Source organism: Gossypium hirsutum, chromosome D13 (assembly GCF_007990345.1).
Source record: "Gossypium hirsutum isolate 1008001.06 chromosome D13, Gossypium_hirsutum_v2.1, whole genome shotgun sequence".
In the NCBI taxonomy this organism is placed as follows: Eukaryota; Viridiplantae; Streptophyta; class Magnoliopsida; order Malvales; family Malvaceae; genus Gossypium; species Gossypium hirsutum.
The window spans coordinates 58,307,757-58,330,768 of record NC_053449.1 but is presented as its reverse complement, the minus strand read 5'-3'; the positions used below and the strand labels follow the sequence as shown (position 1 = coordinate 58,330,768).

At 35.2% G+C, this 23,012-nt stretch overlaps 2 protein-coding genes across 2 annotated transcripts; one reads left to right on the top strand and one right to left on the bottom strand.

The window, feature by feature from the left end:
- The first annotated feature begins 7,065 nt into the window (after nucleotides 1-7,065).
- On the top strand, nucleotides 7,066-18,450 carry LOC107889807 (probable pectinesterase 29). The gene is made up of 7 exons (XM_016814368.2): nucleotides 7,066-7,297; nucleotides 7,574-7,704; nucleotides 17,092-17,291; nucleotides 17,400-17,559; nucleotides 17,642-17,845; nucleotides 17,929-18,176; nucleotides 18,279-18,450. Exons 1-7 carry the CDS (start codon nucleotides 7,066-7,068, stop codon nucleotides 18,448-18,450), a joined length of 1,347 nt encoding a protein of 448 aa, XP_016669857.2.
- A 2,915-nt stretch (nucleotides 18,451-21,365) lies between these two features.
- LOC107888338 (nicotianamine synthase) lies at nucleotides 21,366-22,700 on the bottom strand. Its single transcript, XM_016812411.2, has one exon. It carries the CDS (start codon nucleotides 22,638-22,640, stop codon nucleotides 21,693-21,695), a length of 948 nt encoding a protein of 315 aa, XP_016667900.1. The 5' UTR covers nucleotides 22,641-22,700; the 3' UTR covers nucleotides 21,366-21,692.
- Between the last annotated feature and the right edge of the window lie 312 nt (nucleotides 22,701-23,012).

The following is a 23,012-nucleotide window of genomic DNA, read 5'->3' as shown; positions in this document are numbered from 1 at the left end:
AAAAGCAATCAAAAAGACAGAAACCAGATATTAACACTAAGCAAAAAGGTGATTTATTTTTTGTATTATTTATTTTTTTGATTCAAAAGCAAAAATAAATATAATATAAAAAAGAAAAAAAATGAACTTTCACCTGGTTCTGTTTTGCACCGCCGATAGAAGCCTCGTCTCCTTCGATCTCGAAGGTCGTCAAACCCACTAGGGTTCTGCTTCGGGTTTTAATATAGGGGAATACAAAAAGGGAAAACAAAAAAAGGAAAAAATCGAGGCTTTTTGTTTTTGTTTTTTTTTTTATTTTAAGGCTTTTGGCCTTTGGATCCGGGCATTGAGAGCCGAAAGGCCAAAAAAAGGGGGTGTTTGGCATTTTTCGACCACCGAGAACGACGGAGCCCGTCGCCGGCGACTGGTGGCTGTCGTGGGGGCTCGTCGGACTTGATGGTCGGCCTGAGAGGGCTGTTGAGAGAAAAAAGGGATGGGTTTTTCATTTTTTTTAAAAATGGGTCTCAAGTGATTTTTTTTGAATTTTTTTTGTATTTATAGGTCCCTTGCACGACGTCGTTTTGGACTTGAGCTTTAGACGCCAAAACGACATCATTTTGAATCGTGACCCGAAAATTAACCCGACCCGACTCACCTTAGGATCTGAGTATTTTTTTCAAATGGTCTATTTGCGCCTTTAGTCCTTCCACTTTTGTAGTCTCTTTCAATTTAGTCCTATTTCATTTTTTTATTTTTTTCTATTTTTCCATTTAATTTCCTTTTATTTTCATTTTTTTCTGTGGACCATTTTAAGAGACGGATGCCTAAAATAGTGTCGTTTCAGCTGACACAATTGCCAGATTCTAACCGCCCCGAAGATTTCTGCGTTTTTAAGGGGGTATTTGTAGTTTTAGTCCTTCTATTTTTTTAAATGCTGTTCAAATTGGCCCTATTTCTAGCTTTTTCATTTTTAAAGTTTATCCACTTAATTTTATCATTTTATTTCATTTTAGTCCTTTGGTTATTTCATTACTTCTGGAAACAACGCGTTTAATAAGTTTGGGATAATTTCCCATTTATCCTCTATTATTTTTTGCGTGTTATAATTTTGTCTTTTATTTTTTTATTTTATCCTGATTTATCCTTTTAATTTCATTTTAATTATGATTTAGTCTTTTATTTTTCAGCCTTTTATAAACTGTTTTCTTTGTATTTATTTATTTATTCATTTATCATTTCTTTACTTTTTTTACGTATTTAAAAATTATATTTTAACATTTCCTTTTCATAATGCATTTATTTTCTTTTTTCTTTCCCTAATTATTATTATTATTATTATTATTATTATTATTCATGTTAATATTATGATGGTAACTAGTATAATTATTGCTATTATTATTAAATTGTTATTTTACTATCATTATAGTTGTATTATCATCACTTATTAGCATAGTATTTTCATTTCTATTTTATTGATTGATTTACTTACTTATCATTTTAATGTCATCTGTTCTTTTTTTACTCTTTACTATATTATTTTATTGTGCTAATATTAGTGCCAAGTATTGTGTTTAAACATATTTGTCCGTTTTCATACTATACCTAAATAAACTAAATATACATCACTTTAAGTGTCACATTAATTTTTTGCTCGATGCATAAAAAAAGAGAATTTCAAAACCAATGCAACGTTCTTATTTAGAGATTCGAGAAGTCATGCCCTAACTTAAGGGGTTTGAATTTCTTCTTGAACCTAGATAACCGAACATTCCTTCTAAAACTAAAACACATGAGATTTAATTAATAATGAGCAAGCTTATTTTTGAGAATTCGAGACGTCGTGTCCTGACTTACGAGACGTGACCTTTTTATTTACCTCGAGATAAGAAGCCCTATTATGTGCGTTTTGATTCGCTTAGGTGATTCTAATTAAAAGTGGGATCATGCTTTCAATTTTACTCAAATTTTTAATTCTTGACACTAGGACATCAATTAATCAACTAGGTACCAATTTTGGGCGTTATGAGGGTGCTAATCCTTCCTCGTACGTAACCGACTCCCGAACCCATTTCTTGGGTTTTGTAGATAAAAAAATATCATTTTAATAAGTCTAATATGAGTTTTAAGATGATCCAATCATACCTAAATAAAAAGGATTTGTGGCAACTCCATTTTTGTTTTTTAAAATAAAAAGTCAATTTCAAAAAAGGGTTTCAATAGCTTGGCGACTTCACTGGGGAACAATAAGAGAGTTAAGCCGCAAGTTGATTATTTTTGGGTCTATCTGTCGAAAATTGATGATTTGGCTTAAATTAACGATCCCACCCTTCCATTTCATCCTTCATTTTCGTGGTCTTCATCATTTTGTTACATAATGATATGTTTTGTTCGAGAGTTACTCTTGGTATATTTTTGCATATTGCATTACATAATCGTTTGATTTTTCCCTTCTTAAGTGAGAGTAAGAAGCTATTCCTTCGTGAGGTCTCCACCTCCGTATAGGATAGTGGATTGCTTTTGGGATACATTCGTGCCTATTTCTTCGTAAGATCTTCATCTTCGTATAGCCATAGGGAAATGTATTCCCCTGAACTAAACTCGATCCGTATAAGCTTATAATGGGTGAGGATCGATGAATCTGTTGGTTCAGGTACCTTTACTTTAGAACCGAACTGCATATAATGATCCCTAAGAATCTAACCTAGATAGAACCATACTAAACCTCTAATGGTCACTCGAATAGGTGTTCTATTTATTATTTCTTGCTTTGAATTCTAGCTTTGCATGAAACATACTGACTTGTTTCGTTTTGTTTTGGCTGTGATTGCATTGCATTTTCATCATAGAAAAGTGTGTTGATTCACGTTCAGTTGCTAAATAGAGAGCTTATCATGGAAAAAGGATTTCTTGATAAAGTGGAAGACAATGCGGCCGTACGAATATAGTCTAAGAGAATATAACAAGAGAAGGGCGATAGCCTGACGGTGGGGTACATTCCAGAATTATGGGATTTAACTCGCATCAGTGTGACTCAGAATGATCTCCAAGAGTTGAAAGAGGTATGAGACCAATGGGATGACAAAATCGAGCAGTTATTTTACTGAGATTATGGTGATTTACCTTATTTACTGATGTCAAAGTGGATAAACACTTATTCCGAGCTCTTGCCTAGTATTGGAATCTCGCCTATAACTGCTTTACTTTCGAGAAGGTAGATTTGGTTCCCATTACGAAAGAGTACTCAACTCTACTCCGTTGCCTAAGAATCCAAGCCGACAAAGCTTATTCTAGAGTCGTCAACGTCCTGAATTTTTTAAAGAGGCTAATGAGCATCATGGGGATGAATGAGCAATGGGTCGCAGCCTGGATTAAACAAAAGGTAGATAGTAAATGCATCCCTTGGAAAAGTTTACGGGATTTGATCTTGGCACATCTAAATACGAAAAAAAGAGTCGACATCTTCGCCCTGAGTATTTACGAGTTGATCATCTTCTCCAAGGCACTAGGGCACATAGATGAGGCAGTTTCAGATCTATTTGACCGGCTTGACAAAAAGGTCATACCCGTCCCAGCAATTTTGGCTGAAACCTTCAGATCTTTGAGTGCATACCGGAGAGCGGGTGAAGGAAGGTTTATCGGGTGTATGTAACTCTTTTTAGCATGGTTCCATAGCCATTTTTTGAAAGTAAAAAGTGTTTTTTATCGATTATTCTCCGAGAACTACTCCCTGTTGAAAGAGTTAGTGGCTACCCTAAGGCGAGACAACATTTCAGAAGAAAAGTGGATGACAATTCTCCAAGGTCTCCAAGATGAAGACATTGAATGAAGACCCCTTGGATGATTTCTGATGAGATTTTGTACCGATGTGGAGACTTTAAATGGGTCCTTCTACTCGGGATATGGGGAGCTATTGGATATACCCCTCTACTTGTATTGAGGCAATAAAGGTTAAGGCAGTTTATACCGGCAATGCAAGGGTTGACTTAGTGTGAGTTTGCGTATAAGGGTGATAATTACAAAAAAAAGGCTCGTGAAATATCAAACGCTTGGAACCAAACTCACAAAATGAATTTTTTTTTCACAAATCCCATGACGACCCCTGAATATGATTGGTGGTGGGGTAAAAGAGTCAATGACAATGTCCTCATGTCAAGTCAAGAAAACACTCGGTCGATAGAAGAGCACTTACAAGTGATTCCGTCTGAGTTGGAAATCAGAAAGTAAGACTTTGAAAAGAGGAGTTTGGAGCTGAGGAAAAAGATAAAATAGTTGGAAGAGGAAAAGATACGGCTAGGATTAGACGTCGACGTCCAAAAGTTAGAAGCCAAGGAAATGAGAAAAGGAAAGAATATGGCTGAGGAAGACTTGGACAGCTGAAAAATAGATTATAAGAAACTGTGTTTATCGATGAGGACTGCCGAATTGGGTAAGACATCAGAACAATGGTGGCAAGAAATCAAAGAAGAAAATATTAGAGCTGATCAGTGGGAAAAGAAATTCCAAGATGCTCGAATGCGAGAAAATGCTCTAGAAAGGGATTTGTTAGAAAGCCAAAATGAAAAGGTTGGGTTGAGAGCCCGGGTGGCAGAATTAGAAAGGTTACTGCATCAATGTCATAGCCTAAATAATATTGAAGAGTTGAAGGGAAAGATAGAAGAGTTCAAGACCGCACTGTAAAATTGTGAACTTCGAGTTGAGCTTCTTGAAACGAACAATAAACAATTGAAATAGCAACTCCAACGCTCTCAAGGTCAAATTAGGGATAGAGATCACATTATGGGTGAAGCTGTGACTCAAGTACGTGAAGTAGCCGATCATTTACAAACCCTAACAGTTTAGGCTGACATGCTAAGCTTGAGATACAAGTCAGAATCAGATCGGGGTCTAGAATTAGCTTGGCTTCTTAGGAAATTCAAGGCTTTGAGTATTAGGGCAATGCCGTATATGTAATATATTTGTTCTATGTAAAGAGATTTGTTTTCTAGTAAAGTTGTTCTAATAGAATTCAATCAGAATCAATACCCTAATTAATCGAAACCATGATAGTTACCCTGGAAACCAATAAGAATCTACCAACTGAATATCGTTATGGTTCCCGCAGCAAAACCAAAGCAATAGATCAAATATTAGAGAGATTAGAACAAATTCAGAAGGATATGCAAGATCAGTTGCAAGCACAACTGTAGGAACAATTAGCTAAAGTACAACAATACATGAGGGACCAAATACAAGAATCCCAACGAAGCATGATAAGACAGTTGACCCAATTGCTGACCGGGAGGATTGAAAAAAAGAAAAGTACTGTGGTTAACTCTGGGAATGATAATGAAGACCCTACATGCCCCCCGGGCTTTACCTCGGTAAATGTCCAAGCCCAACCAGATTCATATCCATAAAGGATACCCATTACCATAAGACCTCAACAATATCAAGCCGACACCTCAGCACCAGTGAACTACTAAAGAGGTTCAGGTTCCAATCTTAGGGATAACCCGACTAACCCAGTTGTTTTCGATTTGGACGACATGGCAGAAATGGATAAAACACTAGTAGAATTGCCGAAACAACTAGAAAATCGGTGCAACTGGTTGGAGGAAAAATTCAGAGCTATAGAGAATACTGATTACCTTTGTAGGGTCGATGCTAAAGGCTGAGTTTAGTGCCAGATCTAGTACTTCCACCAATATATTGGGACTAGTTGTCCTAAAGCCTATATCACAATGTTTTACCGAAGAATGATGGGATATGTCAATAACGGCCAATTATTAATCAATTGTTTCCAGGATAGTTTGATCGAGTCAGTTGCCAAATGGTACAAACAGCTAAACCGTGCGAAAATTAACTCATGGAAAGACTTGGCACAGGCTTTCAAGAAATAATACAACCATGTGACTGACATGACACCCAATAGAATTACGCTACAAATCATGGAAAAGAAACAAAGTGAAAGCTTCAGACAATACGCTCAGAGATGGAGGGAGGTGGCAACACAAGTTCAACCACCTCTTCTAGAGAAGGAAACAACAATGCTTTTCATAAATACTCTGAAAGCTCCGTTCATTAACCATATGTTGGGAAGTGCTACCAAGAGCTTCTCAGATATAGTAATCTTCAGAAAAATGATTAAAAATACAGTAAAGAGTGAGAAAATAGACGCGGGGGAAAACACTAAAAGATCAACCCTAAGAAAGAAGGAAAATAAAGTGAACACCGCGAGTGTGTATAACAAAAATTATTTAAAACCGGTCACTGTGGGCCAACCAAGGACCACAACAACCAGCCATTAAGGCCCATTAAGGCAAGAATCTAACTCAAGATCGAACACAAAAAAAATCCACTTCACACCCATCCCGATGACATATAGGGAATTATATCAGAATTTGTTCGATGCGCATGTGGTATCCCCGTTTTACTTAAAACTCATGCAACCTCCGTTCCTAAAATGGTATGATGTGAACGCTCAATGGAGTACCACGCAGGAATAATGGGACATTCAATTGAAAATTGCACTGCATTTAAAAAGTTAATTGAAAGGTTCATCAAGATAGGGATTGTAAGGTTCGATGATCCATCGGGACCTAATGTGGCAGGAAATTCGTTACCCAGTCATTTAGATCAAGGGGTAAACGTGATAATTGAGAGTGGAGAAAAGAGGACCAAAATCGATGTTATGGAGGTGAAATCCCAATTAAAATGGGTCTGGCGAGAAACAATAGACAGATAATTAATTATGCAAGATTCAGAGGAGAGACCCAAATGAGTGAGGAGCTACTGTGAGTTTCATGCTAAAGAGAGTCATGAGATCTAAGAGTGTGTTAAGTTCAGCGCTCTAGTGCAAAGTCTGATGGATAACAAAGAAATCAAATTTTATAAAGATGTCAAAGGCTTAGAAGGAGGAGATGTGTGTGCCTCAGAAGAAGGATCGATGGAGAAGGTTTAAAAAGTTAACCACTCGGTGGTGATTATTTCTCTACCAAGAAGTAATGAGGCGAGAACATAAACTATGCCAAAAGTCATAATTTAGAAACCTGTGGCTTTCCCTACAGGGATAGCAAAAAGGTTTCGTGAAATTATAACTACAACGTGATGATCCGAAGAGAGGATAACGCGGTTAGCACTTCAGAAGAGGGCCAGGATGTTGGTTTCTACACACGCAGTGAGAGGCGATATGACCTTACAAATACAATAATCGAGCCCATTAAAGGAAAAACCTTGGTGGTTAAACACAAGAAAGAAAAGATGGCTAGACTTGAATCACCTGTTAATGAGCCGATAACTGCAAATGAGGCTAAGAAATTTCTAAAATTCTCGAAGCATAGTGAGTATAGTGTTGTAGAATAGCTACACAAACAACCAGCTCGCATATCGATATTAGCCTTGCTCTTAAGATCAGAAACGCATCGTAGCGCATTGATGAAGGTGTTAAATGAAACTTATGTCACTGATGATATCTCTGTGAAAAGCTAGACCGTCTGTTAACAATCCGAGTGTCAATAATTTCATCTTTTTCAATGACCATGAAATACTGCCAGGGGCATGGGATCCACGAAGGTTCTATACATCACTATCCGCTGCAAATGATATACGTTGTCAGGAGTGTTAATCGACAATGGATCTGCACTAAACGTCTTGCCTCTATCCACATTGAATAGATTGCCAGTGGATAGCTCTCACATGAAGATGTGCCAAAATATAGTAAGAGCATTCGATGGTACGGAAAGAAGGGTAATGGGAAGGATTGAAATACCTCTCTTAATTGACCCAAACACATATGAGGTAGACTTTTTGGTGATGGATATCAAGCCCTCTTATAACTACTTGTTGAGTAGACTTGGATTCACTTAGCTGGGGCAATGCCATCATCATTATACTAGAAATTAAAGTTGGTAACGGAGGGTCGACTGGTGATGATAAACGATAAAGAGGATATCATTGCATCTATAACTAGTAACGCACCATACATAAGAGCGGATGATAAGGCAATAAAATGTTCCTTTCGGTCACTGGAATTTGTTAATGCAACTTTCATTGTCGAAGGAAACAAAATCCCAGAACCAATAATATCCAAAACCACAAAGATGGGTCTGCAGTTGACAGTTGGAAAATGAGCCTTACTTGGAAGAGGACTCAGAAAATACTTTTAAGAGAGAGTCGAGACACCAATACTGATGGACAAACGAGACCGTTTTGGTTTAGGATACAAGCCAGATGCGAGGCAAAAAAAGAGGGAGCTAGAGAAAAAATAAGAAAGAAGAAGAGCGCAATTGAGTAGGGGAGAGGTCAAATGGGAACCGATGACCTTTCCCTATATATCTAAAACGTTCATGTCGGGGGAAATCATTTATCCTGAACGAAAGACGTCAAGAAAAGAAATTGCAAAAGAAATGTTGGAAAACTTGAGCATGAATGCTACATCCGAAGAAGGAATTGGGGAAAACCTGTCAAGCATTCGTCGTTATATCCCCAGAAGTGTTCTGAACAATTGGACTGCGGAAGAGATCCCTATAATTTTTAGAACTAATTCAGAGTAATGTTTAAAACACACTTATTGCTCTAAGCCTAGGAGCAATAAGAATCCTTTTGTGAAAAAGGCATATGTTCAACATCTTTATTTCAATAAAATGTATCTTTGTGTCTCATTTTGGGCAAATATTCTTTTATTTTTTCCATTTCATTCATACTCATACCACACAGATAATTATTCTTGGATTCATTTATTTTTTGGGTCTTCCTTCGTTCCTATAACAGGTCTCCAAATATCAATGATATGAGCAACGCTGCTACTAACTCAGAATCTCCTTTTGGACAAGATATGTGGCGAGAGGAACCTCAAGATTTTGAAGATGATCGAGATTGTAACCTATCTCCTGATTTGTTAAGGATGGTAGAACAAGATGAGAAACAAATCCTACCTTACAAAGAGTCAGTAGAAGTTGTGAGCTTAGGAGACAAACAACAAAAGAAAGAGGTGAAGATCGCGGCTTGCATCACTGCAGAGAAAAAGCGAGACCTCATTGAATTACTCCAAGAATTCAAAGATGTTTTTGCATGGTCGTACCAAGACTTGCCTCTTCTAAGTACTGATATCGTGGTACATTGACTCCACATAAAGGAAGAATGTAAGCCAGTTCAACAAAACTCCGAAGGATAAGGCCCGACGTCCTATTAAAAATAAAAGAAGAGGTTAAGAAGCAATTCGTCGCTGGTTTCCTACAAGTGGTTAAATACTCGGAATGGGTAACCAATATAGTCCTCGTCCCTAAGAAATATAGAAAGGTACAAATATGTGTAGACTGCAGGAATTTAAACAAAGCCAACCTAAAGGACAATTTTTCGTTTCCCTACATCGGCACCTTAGTAGACAACACGGCAGATTATTCACTATTCTCCTTCATGGATGGCTTCTTTGGATACAACCAAATAAAGATGCATCCTGAGGAGATGGAAAATACCACATTCGTAACCATGCTATAAAGTGATGCCATTCGGACTGAGAAATACGAGAGCGATGTATCAAAGAGCCTTGGTAACTTTGTTTCATGATATGATGCACAAAGAAATAGATGTTTATGTCGATGATATAATTGTAAAATCCCGAACAGGATATTAAAGTTGAGAAAATTTCAACTAAAGCTCAATTCAACAAAATGTACCTTTGGGGATAGGTCGGGAAAATTGTTAGGTTTTGTAGTTAGTAAAAAGGGGATCGAGATTGACTCGGATAAAGTCAAGGCTATACAGGATTTGCCTCCGCCACGCACTCAAAAGGAGCTCCGGGGTTTCTTAGAAAGATTAAATTACATAGTCCGATTCATTTCACAACTAACCGAGAAATGTGACCCCATATTCCGTCTCCTTAAGAAACACAATCCAAGTGTATAGGATGAAGAATGCCAGAAAACTTTCTATAAGGTCAAATAGTACCTGTCCAATTCCCCAATGCTAATGCCACCTAGTCTAGATAAGAAACTGATACTGTACTTGGCAGCATTTGGGAATTTTATGGGATGCGTGCTGGGTCAACATGATGAGTTAGGAAGGAAAGAAAAAGCGATATACTACCTTAGTAAGAAGTTCACTGAATGTGAGACAAGATACTCGCCGATTGAAAAGTTGTGTTGCGCTTTAATCTAGACACCCCAGAGACTGAGACAATACATGTTGTACCATACGACTTGGCTAATCTAAAAAATGGACCCCCTAAAGTACATGATGGAGTCGACTGCTCTGAATGAAAGAATGGCCTGATGGTAAATTCTGCTTTCCGAATTTGATATAGTCTATGTGAACCAAAAGGCAGTAAAAGATAGTGTAATAGCATATTTCCTAGCTAGTAGAGCTCGAGAAGATTACGAGCTTTGAATTTTAATTTCCTGAATAAAAATCTGATATATGTTGCAACCATAGAAGAAAATGTTTAAGACGAACATCATTGGAAATTAAATTTTGACGGAGCTTCAAACGATACGGGTAATAGAATCAGAGAGTCCTAGTATCCCCAAACGGAGATCATTATCCCTTTACTAGTAAATTAGATTTTGATTGCATGAACAATATGACAAAATACAAAGCTACAAGATACAAATCTTATCTCCCTGAAGTTGCACTGGATCAGATTGAAGATAGTGAATCATATTTCCCTGAAGTTGTAGTGGAATAGATTAAAGCTACAAGTTATAAACTTTCTCTCCCTGAAATTGCAGTGGAGCAGATTAAAGCTACAAATCTTATTTTCCTAAAGTTGTAGTGGAACAGGTTAAAGCTACAAGTTACAAATCTACTTAAAGTTGCAGTGGAGCAAATTGAAGTTACAAGTCTTATCTCCTTGAAGTTACAGCGGCGTAGATTGAGACTAAATCTTATACCTTTGAAGTTGCAGTAGGTCGGATTAAATTTACCATAGCGAATCTACCTGAAGTTGCAGTGCAGCAGATTAAAGTCACAAACCTAATCTCCTTAAAGTTGCAGTAGAGTAGATTGAGGTTACGAATCTTATCTCTCTGAAGTTGTAGTAGAGCAGATTAAAGATAACCTTATCTCCCTAGAGTCACAGTGGAGTAGATTGAAGCGACAAAGGGGAGAACCAAAGAGGTCGAAATTCGACGAGACTGGACAAAATTGACCATTCTTAAAAGTTTTTACTCTATTCTTGTTACACGACAACGAGTAAAGACGGGCAGTTGTAGAGACCCAATTTAACCCGAGCTCAAACAGAAATCAAATAAAATAAATAAAACCAAAAAACAAATCAAAAGTCTATTACAACAGTCCATAAGGCCCAAATATACAAACCCTAACCCAATAACCCCGAGGCCCAAACTACCAGTGGCCTAAAAGAACTTTTTAGAAACAAAAACCCTAATCCCTAGTCTGCGCACTGCCTCCTCCATTCGCCAGCGGTCTCATTGCCTGAGGTCTACCATTGCAAAAAGTGAAGAATAAGGACAACAACAATAACACGAAAAAGAAACAGTAGGAAAAAATAGTAAAAAGAAACAATGTATAATGGCTATAAAAGCCAGAGAACAAATTGTATTGAGCAGATTTTTTTTACACAGAGAAAAAGTACAAAAAAACAATCAAAAAGACAGAAATCAGATATTAACTCTAAGCAAAAAGGTGATTTATTTTTTATTTATTTATTTTATTTGAAAGCAAAAATAAATATAATATAAAAAAGAAAAAAAATTACCTTTCACTTGGTTCTATTTTGCGCCGCCGACGGGAGCCTGGTCTCCTCTGATCCCGAAAGTTGTCAAACCCACTAGGGTTCCTCTTCGGGTTTCAATATAGGGGAATACAAAAAGGGCAAACAGAAAAAGGAAAAAACCAAAGCTTTTTGTTCTTTTATTATTATTATTATTATTATTATTATTATTATTATTTGAGGCTTTTGGCCTTTGGATCCTGGCTTTGGGAGCCGAAATGCCAAAAAAAAGGTGTTTGGCATTTTTCGACCACCGGAAACGACGTAGCCCATCACCGAGGACTGGTGGCTGTTGTGGGGGATCGCCGAACCTGATGGTCGACCTGAGAGGGCTGTTGAGAGAAAAAAGGGATGGGTATTCAGTTTTTTCTAAAAGGGGTCTGAATTGATTTTTTTTTTGTATTTATAGGTCTCTTGCACAACGTTGTTTTGGGCTTAAGCTTAAGATGCCAAAACGGCATTGTTTTGAAGCATGACCCGAAAACTGACCCGACCAGCCTTAGGATCCGTGCTTTTTTTTAAAAAAATGTTCTATTTGCGCCTTTGGTCCTTCCAGTTTTGTGGTCTGCTTCAATTTGTCCTATTTTATTTTTTTTATATTTTCTATTTTTCCATTTAATTTCCTTTTATTTTCATTTTGGTCCATGGACCATTTTAAGAGATGGATGCCTGAAACGGTGTCGTTTTACCCGACCCGATTGCCCAATCCGAACCGCCCGGAAGATCCGCGTGTTTTTAAGGGGGGATATTTGCAGCTTTAATCCTTCTTTTTTTTAAATCCTGTTCAAATTGGCCTTATTTCTAGATTTTTAATTTTTAAAATTTATCCACTTAATTTTATCTTTTTTTCATTTTAGTCTTTTGGTTATTTAAATACTTCTGGAAACGGTGCGTTTAATAAGTTTGGGATAATTTCCCATTTAGCCCCTGTTATTTTTTGCGTATTATAATTTAGTCTTTTATTTTTTATTTTATCTTGATTTATCCTTTTAATTTCATTTAAATTACGATTTAGTCCTTTATTTTTACCCTTTTATAAACTGTTTTCTTTGTATTTATTTATTCATTTATTATTTCTTTACTTTTTTACATATTTAAAAATTATATTTTTACGTTTCCTTTTCAATATGCACTTATTTTCTTCTTTGTTGCCCCAATTATTATTATTATTATTATTATTATTATTATGGTAACTAGTATAATTATTGCTATTATTATTAAATTGTTATTTTACTATCATTATAGTTGTATTATCATCACTCATTAGCATAGTATTTTCATTTCTATTTTATTAATTGATTTACTTACTTATCATTTTAATGTCATCTGTTCTTTTTTTATTCGTTACTATATTACTTTACTGTGCTAATATTCGTACCAAGTATCGTGTTTAAACATATTTATCCATTTTCATACTATACCTGAATAAACTAAATATACATCACTTTAAGTGTCACATTAATTTTTTGCTCGATGCATAAAACAGAGAATTTCAAAACCAAAGCAACGTTCTTATTTAGAGATTCAAGAAGTCATGCATTAACTTACGGGGTTTGACTTTCTCTTTGAACCTAGATAACCGAACATTCCTTTTAAAACTAAAACACATGAGATTTAATTAATAATGAGCAAGCTTATTTTTTAGGATTCAAGACGTCGTGTCCTAACTTACAGGACGTGACCTTTTTGTTTACCTTGAGATAAGAAGCCCTTTTATGTGTGTCTTGATTCACTTAGGTGATTCTAATTAAAGGTGGGATCGTGTTTTTAATTTTATTCAAATTTTTAATTCTCGACACTAGGACATCAATTAATCAACTAGGTATCAATTTTGGGCATTACGAGGGTGCTAATCATTTCTTATGCGTAACCGACCCCCGAACCCATTTCCTAGATTTTGTAGATCGAAAAATTTCGTTTTAATAAGTCTAATATGAGTTTTAAGGTGATCCAATCATGCCTAAATAAAAAAGATTGGTGGCAACTCCATTTTTGTTTTTTAAAATAAAAAGTCGATTTCAAAAAAGAGTTTCGACAAAGGGGATCATGCTAAGGGGAAGCTTTGGTTGATTGTTTATTAAGTTCCCTGTCTTAATATTATTTTGTTCAAAAAATTATCAAAAGGCAGAGTATTGAAATATTTGAAGTTGCTGTAATGTGTCATATTTGGAAAATTGACAATTTATTGAATCATATCTTTGGGTTGTGTTGATATCATGAAATTATTCAAGCACATAAATGAAGATCAATTCATTAGGAGAAGCATATCTAGAGGATCAGATAATATATATCGAATCCTTTAAATCAAGGGAGTTGGATAAAATTGAAACTTAAAGACTTATCTGCCAACAATCCTTTTTACTTTGGTCATTAATATTATATTGTATTTAGCTATTTTAGTTGTTGTTTAAAAGGGATTGTAATTGATCTTCATTATATTAGCAAGTCTCAAAAATGTTATATAATCGAGAGACTTGTATAGGTGAATGTATAGAGTATTGAGAACACTTATTTGTTCAGATAGGAATGTTCCTTGTAAGTGAGCATTTTTATTATAAAAACTTTGTGTGTTTGGTTTTACAAGTTAAGTTCTTAGGGGAGAATTTAGCAGTAAGAGGTTTAGTCTTTAAAATACAAAAGTGAGGATTCTTCACTTAGGTGTACTAGAGCTAGAATCACTGGCTATATTTGTTGCAAAGATAATGGATTCATCTCACTGAGTTAAGCTCTGCAGACATAGGAAAATCAAACTACATAAACAACTTTGTTATCCCATGTTTTCATTGTGGCTATTGCAGTTATTGCAGAAGTGCCCACTTCTACAATCAGTTTTGCTCACTTTGCTTCTTGTAAACTTAACAACTGTTTTAGGTCAATATAAATACATTCGTGCATACTTGAAACATAGAATCATTATAGTTCACATGGTGCCCATTTTCGTGCCAAAACGAGGAATTACAAATGCTTTAGAAGGAATACATGCTTTTAGTGCCAAAAGAAAGAATTTGACATGTTTTTCATACCATAAAAGACAAGTTTCCTCAGATTAAGATACAAAGAATGTTTTTTTTATCACAATAATAAACAAGTTATTTTTTTATCAAAATCATAAACAAGTTAAATAACAATTTGGTCAGCAAGGTAAGACGACCGAGTCCAAAATGAGGAGCAAAATTACCACACCAAAATGCGCAACACAAGGAGCTTAAGTATCAAGAGAAGCCATGCAAGGGAAATGTTTACAGAAGTAGATATTGTTATGTTTATGTCTTGCGAACTCGCCTCATGATACAGTGCTCTCACAAGGTGTTCCATGAGCTAAGATAATTTGTGACAACAAGTTTTGTCACTCAAGGCTAGGCCCACAGCTAGGAGAGCACACCCCTAAAGGTAGGGGTGTGCAAAATTCGGGTAAAACCAAAAAAATTCGGTTAATCGACCGAATTCGTTAATCGGTCGGTTAACCGAATTTTTTCGGTCGAGGGTCGGTTAATTATTTTTTGATTTTTTGGTTAACGGTTAATTCGGTTCGAAACGGTCGGTTAACCGAATTTTTTTGGTTTAACTGAAAAAATTAATAAATAAAATTATAATATATAAACAGGCTCACTATTCACCTAAACCCAATCCAAACTCAAGTATTCAACCCAACCCAATTACCCAACCCAACCCAATCATAAAAATTACAAATAATTTAATAAATAAAAATAAAATTCTAAAACTAAAACTAAAACTAAAGTCTAAAAGTCTAAAAATAATTTAATTATGTAGTGATTTAATTCAGGTAATTCGGTTAATTCGGGTAATTCGGTTAATTCGGTTAATTTTTAACCAAAAATAAAAAACATATAATTTTCGGTTAATCGACTGAATTAACCGAAAAAATTTCGGTTCGGTTAAATTTTTTTTGAAAAAATTTCAGTTCGGTTAATAGTTAAAAATTTTGAAAGGTCAGTTAATTCAGTTAATGTTATTTCGGGTCGATTAACCGAATGAACACCCCTACCTAAAGGAACCACACCTTTGACAAAGACATCATGCCTACCGTATGTAAAATTTACTCATTGTCTTGACATGACGACTCATACTTAAGAGGAAGTGACGTCAATAAATCAACTGAGTTTTAAGGAATATGAAGTCAATAGGAAAAAAGACGTGGTACCTCGAGAAGGAACAATGATTCCCTTTAAAAGATCCCTCAAGAACGAGGGATAGGGCGCTCTCTCTCTTTCAACTGTCGTCTCCCAGCTTCCTCCATTTCTCATACTTATTATATTACCTACAACTCTCCACCCACTAAGTGGACCGTCCTCAATCACCGTCATCTCTACTTTGTATCGAAAATACAAATTTCAACTCAGTTGAATCTTGTTATGATACCCAAAACAAGATTTTGCAATGCATACACAAAGTAAATGAGTGCAAGTTTCAACAAAGTGTATATAATTATACTAGCTAAAGGTTTCTCCTTCCTTTTTAGCTTTGGCTTTCGCATGTAACGTCTCTGTTTTCTCCTTGCTCTCTTGCCTTATCTAGTGGTGGCTCCTTGCCATTCTCTTTTCTTTCAGCTTTGATTTTCTCTGGTTTTCTCTTGGAGCTCTTTCTTTTTCCTCCTTTTTTTTTCTCACCCTTGAGCCCCCTTAAGCTTGGGCTTTTTAAAAGCCAATTTTTCTTCTTTTATTTTCCCTCTTGCCATGTTGCTTCTCTATCACGTTTAATTTTTGTACCTTTTCTCTACTTTCACATGGTTATTCCTTGCCTTGTCTTGTACCCTCTCTTTGCTTTTAATTGTTGTCCTCCTTGTTCCTTCCCTTTGCAAAATATGGCCGCCATCTTTGCATGCATGGTCATCTCTTTTATATGTTATACTAATAACAATAAAAAATAAATAAAAATTAAAAGTCAAAGTCATAATCAAAATCAAAGTCAAGCCCCCCGAAATTTGAAACAAAAATTAACTTGGATTTTCAAAATTGAAGCTGAAATTTTAATTATATGGATTACAACACCTATAAATTAGTGTCCTTTTTCATTATGAGTAAAAACGGTTTGAAAGCCATGTATGGAAAGCAGTTAAAACTTACCATAAATAATATTAACTTGGTGGCTTTAGGAAGATGAGCAGATTTTTTGGTGCTAATATGGTTTTCCCCTCATTAAGGAAAGTTATGTTTTGTTGGTCAACACAGCCTTGAGTTATCTGGCTCACCCTAGTACCTGATTCTTTCATAATAATCTATCAGAAAATGGCTTATTTTCCCAATTTTGCCAGATAAACTGCCAAAAAGAAGAAAACAAATGTTAACTTTCCGGTTCAAACATATTATCTCAAATGGTATATATATTGACCCAACTCATTCTATTTTTCTATAATTCTTAAGTTCCTATTCCATTAAAAAATGCAGTTTTTCAATTTCTTCCTCAACAGTAGTGTGCTGGTTTTAGTCCTGTTGATGTCAACCAAGACAGATGGTCGAGTTAGACAAACTATCATAGTAGATCAATCAGGCCATGGGAGTTTCACCACTATTCAAAATGCCATTGATTCTGTTCCATCAAACAATGAAGTTTGGACACTTATTCATGTTAAAGCCGGTATCTACAAGTAAGATATTTACCGCTGAAACTCTTTGGTATATATATATATATATATTTGCGGACCAATGAAGTGCTTTATTTATAGCTCTAATCTTATGCTTTAATATTTGTTTAGTGAAAAGGTGACTATCCCTAGAGATAAACCAAGAATTCTTCTTCAAGGAGAGTCAGACAGGTCGACAATTGTCCAGTTTGGAGATGGGGGTGACTCCATTAGAAGTTCTACACTCTCTTTGTATGCTGACGATTTTGTTGCCATGGATATAACATTCAAGGTCTAGCGGCTTAACTTTTTGCACGTGCAAGTCTAAAAATATTCACAATTATATTGAACAAATAACCTTTTTTGTTTGACAGAATACTTACAATCTTGAACCTGGAAAACCAATTACATGGGCACCAGCAGCTCTGATCAATGCAGACATGGCTGCATTTTATCGATGTGGGTTTATAAGTGTACAAGATACACTGACAGATTCAGAAGGTCGTCATTACTTTGAAAATTGTTATATTGAAGGTGCTGTTGATTTCATATGGGGAAACGGAAGATCAATTTACCAAGTAGGCATTTACTCGGTTATAACCACACGAATCTCTCTCTCTCTCTCTGATTGAGGTATATTTACACTCAAAGTTTCATGTAGGGATGCAATTTAAATGTAACGGCATCGGCTCAACGTAGCGGCATGGCGGCTTATATCACCGCTCAAGCTCGGGATAGCATAGTTGATCATAGTGGTTTCGTGTTCAAAGAGGGATGGATATTCGGAACAGGTCCTGCTTATCTAGGAAGAGCATATAAACCTTATGCCAGAGTATTGTTTTACCGCACGAGGATGTCGGGTATCATCGTACCACAGGGTTGGGCAGCATGGAATTATGTTGGGAAAGAGTAAGATTTTTAGGCCTTGGAAATTTTTTTATCTTTGTTGGAACTAATGATTCAATTAAGCATGGTTAGTTTTTGATAGTTTCATTGATAAAATTTGTGCAGAAATAGTATAGTTTATGCAGAAGTAGATTGTACAGGAGCAGGGGCAAACAAGTCGAAGCGTGTGGCATGGGAGAAGAAGCTGTCGTCTAAGGATTTGAGCTATTTATTAAATATCAACACTTTCATAAACAATGGAGGCTGGATCCAAAGACAACCTAAGGGAGGCTCTTAAATATATATATATATATTTTCCTTATAACACGTGTTGCTTAGACGTTTTGGTTTGTTAGCTAATTTTGTTGGAGTTCAAATTTTTTTCTTCCTTTTTTAAAGTTTTGTTTCGAACCCAACGTTGATGAATCTAAAATTTTTTATCCGTTTTTATTTATCACCTTTGATTTCGCAATTTGTGACCCTCAGCACCTTCATCATCATCATGGCCCTCACCTCAAGTTCAACCCCTCCCCTCAAATAATCGCTTAAAGGCTAGGCTAAATCGAGATTGTACAATATATTTTATATTTATCCAAATTTAATTCGATTCAAATTAGAAATTTAATTTTATTTAAATTTATTCATATTTATAAATAATTAATTTAAACTTAATTTAATATCACTTATATTAGTTTTTAATTTTTTTAAAATATTTATATTATTTTTAGTTTAATATTTAATAGTTTTACATATCTTTTTTGTTTATTAAATTTTTTATATAGACATTATAACATTTTTTTAATATTTTCATCATAATATTATATAGGGTTATATATTTTGCCCCCTAAAATTTTCCATTTATACCTAGCTGATACTCTTTTTTGGACCTAGTTGATACTTGAACTTGTATTCCATCAACAATGGTAGTATCTCCACGCTAATACTGTTAATTTGTGCTGACGTGGCACTGGTAACCAATATAGCAATGACACATGGTAATGCTACATGGCAAAACATAAATAAAAAATTTTAAAATGTGTAAATTAATAAAAAAAAGTACACTTTTTTTCAACATCAAGTTTGAACCTAGACTAATATTTGTCCAAATACATCTGGATCTAGACACCCGTTTGTCTAAATTCATTCCAAATGTATTGTTAGCAAGTTTGTATATTTTTAATACATAAAATTACTAAAATTATATATCAAATGAGTCTAGACAAATAGTTGTTCAAATGCATTTGAATCTAGACAGCAATCTGTCTAGGTTTATTCTTGATGTGAAAAAAATTACTTTTTTTATTAATTTATATATTTTAAATATTTTTATTTCATTATTTATGTTTGCCATGTGGCATATTGAGAGGTTGTCAGGTGTCACAGCCAGATTAACTATTAGCGCCACATTAGCACAAACTAACCATGTTAGTGCAATGGTATCAACCTAGGCAACGGAATATAAGTTTAGGTACCAACTAAGTTAAAAAAAAAGATTTCGGTCAGATACAAATGGAGAAGTTCATGTGGCAAATTTTATATTAAACTCATATAATATTATGCTGCAAACATTAAAATAATTTAAGGGTAAACTACATCGTTAGTCACTATACTATGGGTAAGTTTTTGTTTTGGTCATTTAAAAAAGTTATAAGTTGGTCATTAAACTATTCAAAAGTTTTTATTTAAGTCACTGGGCTATTAAAATCGATGCTATATGACTATTTCTGTTCACATTGCTTGCACTAATTGCAAGTTCTTTTTCTTATTCTCTTCTATAGTTTAGTTTTGAATGTCATGAATCTATGAACCAAAATTCTAACAACTTTTTTCTCTAATCTTTGACACTGATCGTCAGATCTATTTAGATCTAAGGTATGTTCTTCTACTTATTGATGGGTACCAATTGTCAAATTGTCGCTTGGAGCTCACTGGCAGAACTTTTTTTTTTTAAAAAAAAAACATAACAACCTAGTGACTTAAATAAAAACTTTTAAATAGTCCAATAACTTAAATAAAAACTTTCAAATAGTTCAGTGACAAAATTGTAATTTTTTTAGTTAAGTGACCAAAACAAATACTTACTCATAATTTAGTGACTAATAGTGCAGTTTATTCATAATTTAAATTTTCCCTATATAAAATTTTAACAAATTGAAAAGATATGTGAAATTAATAAATATTAAACTAAAAATAATATAAATATTTTAGAAAAAAAATTCTAAAACCCCCATAAAACATACAACATATAGCTCCTGTTCACCCCTAATATCACAAGAGAATCTGCAACTAAATTAGCACTCCCAAAGACATGGCAAATTAAGTAGCCAATACCAAACAAACAATCAGAGCCAAAATTTAGGCAAATCCGACGGTCAAAATGGATATTGAACAGATTCTAGACCCCCACTTACCATTAATCCTCAAGGTCTCTACAATCACCTCTTTCTTCAATTTCATCAATATATTTTCTTTCACCTTTGCTGCACAACAACCACGTCCAAAAAATTCTAAGTCATCCTTTATAACTCATAGTCCAGTTCCTTCTAGTAGACTTTTACACCTAATTAAAAACTTTCGATAAGACTAGAACCCTACAATCCAAAACAATCTCTACTTCAAGCTGGAAAGATTCATTCAACTTGGTTGTTGAAAGTGACTGCCAGTGTGTTGTTAATTGGCTTAAAGATCCTTCTAAAGCCCTTGGGTACTTAAAAATACCATATGAACATTTCATCATACCAAAGCTCAACATAGAGGCACCCCCTTTCACTTTGATTTTCATTTAAGAAATTATATATCTCACCAATATCAAGTTTGTGGCATGGAAGAAATGGGATCAACCATATACATATATTTGAAGTAAACAAAGACTGAAAGACAAAATTGAGTTTGGAATTAGGGTTTTTCCGACAGGCTGACAGTTGCCATAAATAGATAAAAGATACTTAGCTACCTGCACAACCAATGATCTATAATTGCTCAATGACTGCAGCATCCAATAACAATAATGTCTTCTCAAACTGATTTTTTTCTCCTCTAACTGCACTATCAAAGTAGATAAGTTTTAAAAAAACAAAAACTGTAAACAGAAGAGGAAGATAAGGGCACGAATGTATGTATGTGTGTGTGTGTGTGATATGAGTAAAGTAGATCTTGTTACAATCTTTTCAATCACAATATTGTAAATCCTTTCAGCTAAAGGAATCAATGATATAGTAAGACCATAGGATGATGGTGAACAACAAGTTACTTGCTTGCATGCTCATAGGTACATATCTCATATATATATCATGGCAGGCAAAGCAGAAAAAATTCAATCAATGAAGTACCAATCACCTTGACAACAATTTTTGAACCTGATGGGGCTGAATTGGATCTTCTAATTTATTAATACTCAATATGAAAAGACAGAGAATCCATAGTAGATATATAATTTGTAGATGAGCAAAAACATTGCCGAAAATCAAATGAAAAATGTAAGGATCCAATTGGCCTAATAGAAGAACACGTAACGATGAGAGTTAAAAAGGGGCAATTCGATCAGGAGAGTTGATCCTCGATATCAAGTTCCTCGATCAGGTTCACATGGTTGAGTAGGGGACTGAACATATCAATGTCCGAGCACTTGTTGGGAAGTTTAGGGTTCTCAACGGTGTGTTTTGTAGTTGGAACTTTACGAGCAATGACCACTGAATTAATAACTTCATCAGTAGGATGGAATACGGAGAGGACCTCAAATCCTGTTAGATCACAAGGATCAACAACTGGATAAAGGAAAGCCCTAGCACCATGAGCACTCCTCAGCATTAAAACTGCCCCGGGGGCCATATACTTAGCCAAATGATCAATGACTCGAACTTTAGCATCCTTGTCCATCCCTACAAGAGCCGCCAAGAAAACAACATCATAGTCTTTCAAAGCATATGTAACATCCATTATGTCCGTGGTGTGAAAGAACATTCTTTCAGATAAATCAGGGTCGGATGAAACTAATTGAAGAGCCTTGGAATTGGCTGAAGGGTCAATATCATAGTTATGGAAAGAGGTGGTAGTGAGATGGAAAGAAGCCAAGACAATTGAAGTGAGAGGAAGAGGACCAGAACCCACAAAGGCAACTTTAATAGGGACATAATCTGAGCAGTGTTTTTTAAGAATATCGAATTCAAGTAGGCTAAGCTTAAGATAGTTAGAATAGTAAGGGAAAATGTTGAGATGGTGAAGAGGGTTTTCATAGGATCCTAAGATGGTTGAGAAATGGCTCTCAAGGAGACCCTCAGCTTCCCCACATAGTCGAATCAACTTAAACCTGATTTCTTGAATTCTTTTGCAGAGCTTGGTAACATCAATAGGGCTTGGTGGCATGCATGTGAGGACAAGTTGTGTGAAGAGCATGTTGACATCCTTGGAAGGTTTGAGACTCTCGAGGCTCGAGATTTGATCATACAACTCGCACACTTTTTGCACCAAAGGATCTTTCTCCCAAACCATGTCGACACTATGAGGAAGCTATAGAAACACTCAATTTTAAACTCTTCAGAGAGCTAGCTAGAGAATGACAATCTCAGTACCTCCACTGGAGTCCTTATTTATGGCCAAATGTGGGACCACACCATGCTGAGGGTTATATTGTTTTTTAGCTTTTGTAACTTCAAATTTTAGGTTAACTTTTAACTTGGAGCATTAATTTACCAGGTTTCCGTCAAAAGAAAAGGATGGTCAGCTATGAAATATTGCTTCATATATATTTCTGGGTCTGATCATTTTGATGGATCCTTTTACGTATAATTGTTGAATCTACATGAAAATAACTAGATGGTTAATTTCTTGGGTAATCTTTATTTCCTGGACACCCATTTTAGT